The sequence below is a fragment of the Chiloscyllium plagiosum genome, chromosome 9 (assembly GCF_004010195.1).
Source record: "Chiloscyllium plagiosum isolate BGI_BamShark_2017 chromosome 9, ASM401019v2, whole genome shotgun sequence".
NCBI classification, from domain to species: domain Eukaryota; kingdom Metazoa; phylum Chordata; class Chondrichthyes; order Orectolobiformes; family Hemiscylliidae; genus Chiloscyllium; species Chiloscyllium plagiosum.
The window spans coordinates 26,477,688-26,487,754 of NC_057718.1; the positions used below are offsets into that span (position 1 = coordinate 26,477,688).

The following is a 10,067-nucleotide window of genomic DNA, read 5'->3' on the forward strand; positions in this document are numbered from 1 at the left end:
TCCTAATCCAAACCTCCAACTCATCCTCAATGCCATATCTCCGTATTTTCTGCAGTAGCCTACCATGGGGAACCTTGTCAAACGCCTTACTAAAATCCATATATACCACATCTACCGCTTTCCCCTCATCAACCTCCTTCGTCACCTTTTCAAAGAATTCAATCAGGTTTGTGAGGCACGACTTGCCCTTCACAAAACCATGCTGACTATCCTTGATCACATTATTCCTATCCAGATGTTCATAAATCCTATCCCTTACAATTCTCTCTAAGACTTTGCCCACAACAGAAGTGAGACTCACCGGCCTATAGTTACTAGGGTTATCCCTACTCCCCTTTTTGAACAAGGGAACCACATTTGCTATCCTCCAGTCTTCTGGCACTACTCCTGTAGACAAAGAGGACATAAAAATCAAGGCCAATGGCTCTGCAATCTCCTCATTTTAATTAGGATTAAACCTCATTTTGGTCCAAAGGGCCTATTCTGTGCTGTACTTTTCTATGTTCTATATTGGAATGTGTGTTTTCTATGAGGACATCAATCATTCAAGTTTTCACTGAATAAAAACAGGATGCTTTTGCTGAATTACCTGCTTTTACGAGCAAGTAATATGCACCCAGTAGCAAATGGGTACACTGGTATTTGTGCACTTGGAGGGAAAATTTTGTTCTCAATCCATGTTCTTGCCAATCTGTACCTTCACTGTGTCACATTTTCCAGATGAAATATCAAGCTGTTGAGAGTGGAGTGGGGGAAGCTGTGCTGGAGGTCAGTCAAAAGTAGTTAAGAGTCTTGATGATAATTCAAGCGATTAACTTGATTGGTTTTTAAGTATTTTGGGATGTACTAATATACCTAGCAACGCAGCCTTGACAGCCCTCTGCGGTAAAGAATTCCATAGATTCACCACCTTGAGACAGAAGAAGATCCTTCTCTTCACTGTTTTAAATGAGAGACCCCCCAAGCTCCAAGATTATTCCCTCTGGTCCTAGACTTTCCCACAAGGGGAACCATATTGACCTTGTCAGCCTCCTAAGAATCTTGTATGTTTCAATAAGGTTACTTCTTATTCTTCAAAACAGCAAACAGAACAAGACCAACCCACTCAACGTCTCCCCATAAGAAAATCCTTCCTTACCCAGAATCATACTGAGTGAGCATTCCCTGGACCATCCCAGAATATCTTTGTTTAAATAAGGGGACCTAAACTGTCTATAGTATTCCAGGTGTGGTCTGACTAGCGCCTTGTCTCATTTTAGAAAGACATCACGGTTAATATACTCCATTGAGATGAAGGTCACATTCCATTTTCGTTCCCTACGACCTGCTGAACTTGGATTTTAGCTTTTCATGATTCATGGATATGGACTTCCAAATCCCTCTGTGCTGCAGCTTCCTGCAGTCATTCTCCAATTAAATAATATTCAGATCTTTCACTCTCCCTGCCAAAGTGCAAAACATCACATTTTCCCACATTATATTCCATCTGCCAAGGTTTTGCCCATTCACTTAACCTGTCTATAGCCCATCGTAACTCCTTGTCTCATCCTCACCACTCTTTCCCCACATGTTTTTGTGTCATCTGCAAACTTGGTGATAATACCTTCATTTTCTTTATCCAAGTCATTAATATATATTATAAATAATTGTCCCAACATTATTCCTGCGGCAGTCAACTAGTTGGCACCCTGAAAATGTCCCTTTTCCCAACTCTCCATCTTCTATTATTTAGCCAAACCTGTAACCATGTAAATATACCACCTCCAACACCATGGGCTCTCATCGTATTAAGTGCCTATCACTTTGACAGGAAGCAATATAACAGTCCTATAACTTGTAGTTGGTCTACCGGAGCAGATGGTAGGAGTCAGACATGCATACTTAGCCTTTTCATTAACATTGTTTGTATGTAACCTTACCTTCAAAAAAATTATTGTTTCACAAATCCTTGTCATTTGATTGGTATGTTTGCATCAAGAGGAATAATCCATCTGTTGGTTGTTGTAACTTTAAGAATATAATTTCAAGCAATAAATTTCTTTTGGAGGTTCTAATGTGTTCCATGATTGAAATATAGAAAATAATTTCCTGAAAAACAAGAGAGATATAACAAAATAAGAATGAGGAGCAGGATTTGACCATATGCTCCTCAAGCTTGCCCCACCAGTCAATGAAATATGTTTCTTCTTTTACCACAGCTTCACTTTGCTGCTCTATACCTATATCCTGTGATTCCCTTCATATTTGTGGAGTCATTGATCTCAAACTTTCATATACTCAGCCAATAAAAGAGCAAGGAGACCACTATGTCCACACATATTAATTGCCCAGGACCTTCTTGTTACACGCCACAAAAAAAGGTTCCTATAAATATCACAAGTGACCTATCTTTACTCTATGCAGTTCACAAGAGGAACAATCACCCAACATTTTACAGAATGATCTCCACACAAGTTAGAGGAAGAGTATCTGCCATCTGACATTGTACGGCCACGGATCCTTCTAATCCATCCCTGGTGACAAATGCCAGTTTGACCGGTCATTTGATGACAAGTCATGTAAATGTTGAAAGATACAACACCTTCATGATTTTAACTGTACATAGAAATGCTCAGTTGAGAAACCAAGATAACTTTTCAATTCAAGAACTTTTTGTTAAAAGCATTCAGCATCTGTAGCATTTTGATATGTACTGATGGCCGTTAATTTGCGTGTGTCTGTGTGTGTGTGCATGTGTGTATATGTATATGTATGTGCATGTGTGTGTGTATATGAGAGAGATACAAGGAGCTGAAGGTCTTGCTTCTTCAGTTCTACACAGGTAATGTTGCTGAAAGTTTGTAATTTGATTTTATATTCTAGCCTTGGATTTTATTTAATTAGTAAAGCAATGTAATTTTGTAAATGAATGGAAGGAAATCAAGTGAATTGAATCCTGTCCTATTAACCACAGGTGGGAATGCAACTGAGAATAATCATCCTGAAAAAGATGGTGGCTGTGGTGTTTCTTATATTAGTCCATTGGGTGAAATCTACACCCCACCACTAGCAGGTAGGTGAGATCTGTGGGCAGTTCTGCAACAGTTACATGTTTTATAGTATTTTATCATCAATTACGTGCAAGATTCAAAAGCTTAGGTTTTCCACTGGGACATTATTTAAACATTGTTCAATATTCTATATTGGAATCCAGGTAATGCTGGTATTGACTGGCAATTATAGACTTGGCTAAAGTCACTTGTTCATCATCAGATGTTCCCCGGTGCATTTTCTGAAAGTATCCTCTCATACACTTTTTTTTGGGATTGTGGTGGAAGAATTCCTGTGTGCCCCTTCCATGGCCAGCAAGTTCTAGCATGGGTCTAAACCAAGGCTGCTGGCAAGGGGTAAAGACACCACTGCTGCACCATCAGATTTCCTCCTTATGAGATTCAACCTTTCTGATAAATGACTGAAGAGGCATCAAGACGCCAAACCAAAATGGAATGGAGTTGGGTGCATGTGAAAATAAGTAAGTGATCTCAGCCAGATCACGAAATAATCCAAGTGTAAATCAAGTATTTTTCTTCAAAGAAAGTAAGTCATTAGGCTCACGTTTTTTTTGTTTGCAATGTGGACTCACTGCTTATCTTTTGCTCAATTTGTCTGATCCATTATCAGTTAATGGTTCTGTTTCTTCATTTGTGCCTGAGTCTTTAGCTTTCTATCCCCCTCTGTGCCTCCTTGTTAGCAAGTCTATTCCCTGTCTTTTTGTCTCCATCTTTATCTCACACTTTGTTTCTTTTTTCTGTCTGTTCCTCTCTCTACACAGTGACAGAAAGCCACGGGGAGGTTGAAATTGTGCTGCATTTAAATTGCAGCCACTGTGAACATAATGACTGTGTATTTGACCATATTAAAGAAGAACTCATCTGTTTGTGTGAATCAGGAAAAATATTGGCTTCTGACAGTGTTACCTGCATTTGTGAGTATCAGCTTTGAGATTTTTTTTTCCAATCCCTTTTCAGATTTGTCCTGAATAACATATATTTAAACATCATCATTATTAAAAACACTTCAACTTATTTTCTGGAAGAGTAGATACATGGCACTCATGTTACTCTTTGCTGTGGCAAACAAATTGCTGCTGAACGCTGATGTTTCTTAGATGTGAAACACTGAGCAGAGCATTAACCCACACAGTCGAACTGAAGACTGAGTGCAGCTAAGAATGACTCAGAGTTGTGAAGAACTCTGCAACGAATAGCACTAAGCACTTGCGTACAGATTCATTAAATAGGGCTAGGATGAAAACATGGAAGACAAGCATTGAATGAAATAATTTATTGCTTTCCGAGGAGTTTTCTTATCATCTTTCTTCTTTGCTAGTACCCCCCGAGGGCCACCTGCCACTCTCCCTTGTGCTTTCGGTCGTGTTGTCGGTTGTGGTAGCTGCCTTGCTTCTCGCCTTCTCAGGAATCATGATTGGTGAGTTGGAACATGGTTTGTGTTGAAATATGAAAGGACCCCTTTTTCTCATCTACCAAGTTAAATCCTTTCTATCCATGTTTCATTAAGAGCTACCTAGGCTTGTGAAATCGCCTCGGAATCCGGTGAATGGCAGAGTTGTTCCGAGAAAGCTCTGTGTCTCCTCCTCTACTGACAAGCTGGTGCTTTCGATCTCTTGCAAGCACTTGCCACTTTTCAATGTTTCCTGCTGTTTGTAGCTGAATTACAGCTGCCCTTTAAGGTTGCCTTTAAATGCTAGCAGAGACCTACTCAAGGAAGCAGGAAGAAAGAGGCAAGGGAGATCAGCAAAAAGAAAATACTGTGGTTCTAGCTTGCAGTCAAGATCCCATTTACCCACATGAGAATCTAGCGAAAGTTTCAGATCTGATGGCAGAGGAATGGTATACAATGTATAAAATGTTAACTGTATTTTAGATAGCAGCTAAAATTGAGTTTTTTTCAGCACTTTTGAATTTTTACTTCATTTAAAACCTTGCCTTATTATGAGTTGATGCATTCTTCTTTAAGTATGGTAACTAGAGTATCATAGATAATTACACTAAATGCTGTTTATTGTAGTATATCGCCTCAAACACCAAGAACTGCAAGCCATGCAGATGGAACTACAAAGTCCTGATTACAAGCTCAGCAAGCTGCGAACTTCAACCATCATGACCGACTACAATCCCAACTACTGCTTTGCTGGAAAAACTACTTCCATCAGTGATCTCAAAGAAGTTTCCCGCAAAAACATTGTCCTCATACGGTGAGTCAGAGAAAAGCTAAAGCCTTGAATGTGGGTTACATTATTTTTACTTAATATTTTCAAAGTTGCTCAGTTTCACTGCCTGAACTATTGAATATTTCTCGCGTTTTCTGTTTTCATTTCAGATTTTCAGCGTCCACAATATTTTGCTTCTGTTTTTAAAATACGCTAAACGTGAAGCTGGGAGGAGCAGTATTGCTGGCCATTTGTGTCTCATCCTAATATAGCTGAGATCTGCTTTGACCCTTATAGTTATCCCAGTGATTCATCAAAGGCAGAATTTCACTTGCATCTCTGAATGGTTTCTCAGGCAGGGAAGTCTGTAAGATGTTTCCTGTTTCTGATCCCCCATCACTGGCTTGGCTGCCATTTTCTGGCCTGTGATTTGTGCCTCCTTCAGAGGCCTCCTTTTCTGATCATATATCCCCAGCCCCTGCCAATTACTGCTTCACTCCAGACACTCCTGACTTGTGTAACAACACTCTCGCTTCCCCAGGGCCTCCTCTCCTGGCTCTGGTCAGAATACACTTCATCTCTTGTCCCACACCCACTCATCTGTGGTCCCCAACTTATCTGTAACCCAGTTCCAGACTCTTCTGTGTCAGGGAATGCAATGTAATCCCAGGAGTGCTCCCTGCTCCTGTTGGCATTCCTCGGTCAATGAACTCTTGGATGTTGGACTTCATTTTCACATGGGGATGTTAAATGATTTTTGAGGGGACCGAACATATCCATCATCTGAAAAATCCTGCCTCAGATTGGTTAATCTTTGCAGTTCTCTTGATCAATGAAGTCCAAGATCCAATACAAAAAGAGCTACAAGCCTTCCTCTCTATGTCATTGTAACAATTTCAAATCCCAAATTAACTACACCTTAATTTCCTGGTCAATGTAGTGCAGACATTGAGGGGAGTGGAAATTAAAGGTAGGTCCTCATTTTTTAATACTGTACTCAGTTCTAAACACCAATAGGTCAGTAGTTGAAGGGCATAACATTTGCAAAATATTCAAAAGAACAGAAAAAAAAGAAAGAAAATGTATTTTTAACCTCATTTGATTATTAGGTCATGGATTGCGTTACCAGACACAATGTGGAAATAGAATCTGTAGCACCTTTAAAACAAAACCAATAAATATTTGTAACATGAAAAAGAAATTGCATCGACATGGGTGAAAGGCACAGTGATGAGCCAAGATGGCTTCCCTTTTCAGAAAGCTCACTGCTGCAGGCAGCATGGTGGCTCTGTGGTTAGCGGTGTTGCCTCACAATGCCAGAGACCTGGGTTTGATTCCATGGCTCAGGTGTCTGTGTGGGTTTCCCCTGGATTCTCCATTTGCCTCCCAAAGTCCAAAGATGGGCAGGTTAGGTGGATTGGCCATGGGAAATTGCCTACACTGTTCAGGGATGTGCAGGCTAATTGGATTGGCCATGGGTTATAGGGATAAGGCAGGGAGGTGGGTCTGGAAGGGATGTTGATGGGCTGACTGGCCTGCCCCCACACTACAGGGATTCAATGTATGATAGGTAGACCAATGTGTTTATGTGTTGCACAATCCTAGGTGTATATACTTCAAAAGAATCCATTATTGTTAGCTGTAATTGGTTAAATTTTTACTTTGTGACTATCATATTAGGTTTAGGCTACCTAATTATTTGATTATAATATGTATAATATTGGCTTTAGAGAAATGAATCTCAACAGGAAAACTGTATGCTCATTCAGTTTGGATCCCCTAATTTCCAAAGTTTTCTTCTTATTCTGGTAATCAAGAGTGACACTCTATAGGAAATGGAGGACAATAGCTTATGTTAGAGAAATTCACCTCTGGGACAATAACAATGTCACTATTTAACTGACACATGCCCAAGTAAGTAAGCACACAATGCCCTGACCAGGGGGGGCTGAAACAGCAGAAAAATACCAAGTTGAAAAGAATATAAAGAGAAAACTGAGCACTGTGATGAGAAGAATTACTTTGTGAAAAGCTTTTATTTCTTATACTATCAATAAATTCTGATTATTTGTCAACTTTAGTCATAAGTGAATATTTGTAAATATCTGCAGGGCAGGTTCCTGAGTTAATGTGAATATTTGCAAGCTCCTGCTTGGATAATCTGATGTTAAATGCAGAGGCATGTGCAATCCACTCTGAATAATTCAATAATTTCTTAAGTTTAAACAGCCTGAAATACCCAAGAATATGAACTAAACATGTAAAATAATAGCAAATCAAAAACTTACTGGTAAAAATTGAATGATCACATTGTTTAAATTAAATGATTGAATTCAGGGTAGTCGACTATAAATACCCCTGTGCTGATGCATGTGTAATTAAACCTGTCAAGCACTTTCATTCAAAAGGACACATTCTTTTCCCTTTACGATTTGTGACTTTTTGGCACAATATGCTTTAAAATTAGAAAGACCTTTCTTTATTTAAATAGTTTAAAACCTGATTCATTCTTATGTTCACAAATCACAACATTTACTCAATGATGATTGCCTTATTATAATAGAAGTGAGTGTACAAGAGGGATTGCAATAATTGATTCTTTTAGAGCTTGGAGATGCTGTATTAGTTGAAAATGGTTGGTGTTGACAGAATGATTTCTCTGACAGGGGCCTGGGACATGGAGCATTTGGCGAGGTATATGAAGGTCAAGTGACCGGTGTTCCAGGTGAACCTAGCCCTTTGCAAGTTGCTGTGAAGGTGAGAACACTGTGATTTCCATTGGTGTCTTTAATCACATGTTAATTTTCAAGTGGTGTTGAGCTATATTCTTCATGTATTGCAGCTTTTTTTCTTGATAAGTATCACTGAAACTTTGGAGAAATTCGGTCCCAACATTTTTGCCTCCAAAGCACTGCTGAGCAAAGGGGTCTCCTCAACTGAGGGCTAGCAGGAAACCCCACCCCTATGGAGGAGACCCAACAGCATCAAGTGCCCATCAAGCACTAAGATGGACACGGCCCAGGTCTTCCCACTATTGAGGCCCTGGTTGATGGGGCTGCCAATACGAGTGGGAGCACGAGCAGCTGATGGTAAGGCCCAGAAGCAGAGGTGAGCGAGGGCAAGATTGGGATGTCAGAGTGAAATTTGTGGTTACCATGTATGTAGGAGGCCAAAGCAAGGAGGTGGATTTCAGTTGCACGCCCCTCCTACCTGATGCTGGCTGGTTCCCTCACAAAATCACAAAGAGTTTGATAATGTGGGACCTTTGCTGAGGGCCATTTAATCAGGGCAGATTTTCCCACCACTGAGAGACTGACACACGGCCTCTCACATGATTACATGAGCCCAGTCATCATGTTTCCTGCTTTATTCCAGTCCTTAGCTTTTGTTGCAATGCATCATCTCATTTGTGCCTGTGAGATTACATGACTTTTCTAATTCCTGTCCCTCCATACACACAAGCACAAGGAATTTGCCCAACCCCTCTCCTTGTCAAAGGACACTTTAAAAATACGAAGCTGCTTGAGAAGGCAATAGGAAGTCAGCTTATTCTGATTCTGTCTACCATTCCATTCCCTTTCGGGGAAAATGACAAGTCAAACACTGTGGGAAATGTTTTCGAAAATTAATCTTGAGGAGTCAGATGGTACAATTGTACAATTTCATGTGATGACTTCTGTTCATATTACATTATGGCATCAGCCAATGTTGATGACTTCAGCTTTCTCTTGTATACTCAACAACACATGTAGCTTCCTCACAGAAATGTTTAACAGTTGGACATGATTTCTCTCTCCTTATAATGTGATTGCATGAGTTATTGTGCAATTCCTTCACTGTAGGAAACTAGGATTGAATCCAGTAGAGACCAATAGGAAAGTCCAGCGGGAAAGGAGAGTATGATGAGGTTGACAAAGAGATACATTGTTGCAGACAGAGGAAAGGGAGCTTCAGTCTGCATCTAATCAGACTACTTAATGCTTGACGTGGAGTTCCCGAAACAGTAAAGATATTCTATTTCACTACCACTGACATCTTCATGATTATCAACTCAAATCTTCACTCGATAAGTGTACCATTTTCCAAAAGCAGTGACTGTTTTAATTTATCAGCTAAATAAACAATTACCCATAAAAACATCAGTTCTTAACTACAGAAATGGTGTTTACACAGTCTACAAATTACAGGGGGAGGTGGTATTCTCAACAAGAGAAGTCCATCTTTTATAAACAAAACTGATTAATTATTCAATGCAAATGATCATTTAAGGAAAAGTATGGTGCAACCACAGGGGATGTTTGGAAGTCTCTGGATGGATGAATTAAGCGGAATGGTTTTCCTCGTCTGTAATTAACATGTGATCCTGTAGTGATTGTAATAGATCAGCCTGGTGAACTTCATAGAATGTGAGTTCCCTGATTGGAGCTGTTACTCAGACATCCTGTTCATTCTGACAGGTGGCTCTGAGCGACCTAAATCAGTGTCAAGGACTCTCCATGTATAAACAAAAGGTGACTTGGTGACAGGATACCAGCCTGTGTGGAGTTATAGAGTCATAGAGTCATAGAGATGTACAGCAAGGAAACAGACCCTTTGGTCCAACCCGTCCATGCCGACCAGATATCCCAACCTAATCTAGTCCCACCTGCCAGCACACGGCCCATATCCCTCCAAACCCTTCCTATTCATATACCCATCCAAATGCCTCTTAAATGTTGCAATTGTACTAGCCTCCACCACATCCTCTGGCAGCTCATTCCATAACGTACCACCCTCTGCGTGAAAAGGTTGCCCCTTAGGTCTCTTTTATATCTTTCCCCTCTCACCCTAAACCTATGCCCTCTAGTTCTGGACTCCC

At 40.2% G+C, this 10,067-nt stretch overlaps 1 protein-coding gene and 1 long non-coding RNA gene across 3 annotated transcripts in view; one reads left to right on the plus strand and one right to left on the minus strand.

Moving 5' to 3' along the window:
• LOC122552712 overlaps positions 1-2,335 on the minus strand; it is a 31,765-nt gene extending 29,430 nt beyond the window's left edge. Inside the window, exon 1 of the long non-coding RNA XR_006312457.1 lies at positions 1,920-2,335. This is a non-coding gene — a long non-coding RNA (uncharacterized LOC122552712). The remainder of the gene's footprint in view (positions 1-1,919) is intronic.
• Positions 1-10,067, plus strand: part of LOC122552709 (ALK tyrosine kinase receptor-like) — a 1,052,914-nt gene that overhangs the window by 948,738 nt on the left and 94,109 nt on the right. For both annotated transcript variants that reach the window (XM_043695597.1, XM_043695598.1), the window contains 5 exons: positions 2,954-3,052; positions 3,812-3,964; positions 4,369-4,467; positions 5,068-5,254; positions 7,876-7,966. In XM_043695597.1, the coding sequence (XP_043551532.1) occupies positions 2,954-3,052; positions 3,812-3,964; positions 4,369-4,467; positions 5,068-5,254; positions 7,876-7,966 (629 nt within the window). The remainder of the gene's footprint in view (positions 1-2,953; positions 3,053-3,811; positions 3,965-4,368; positions 4,468-5,067; positions 5,255-7,875; positions 7,967-10,067) is intronic.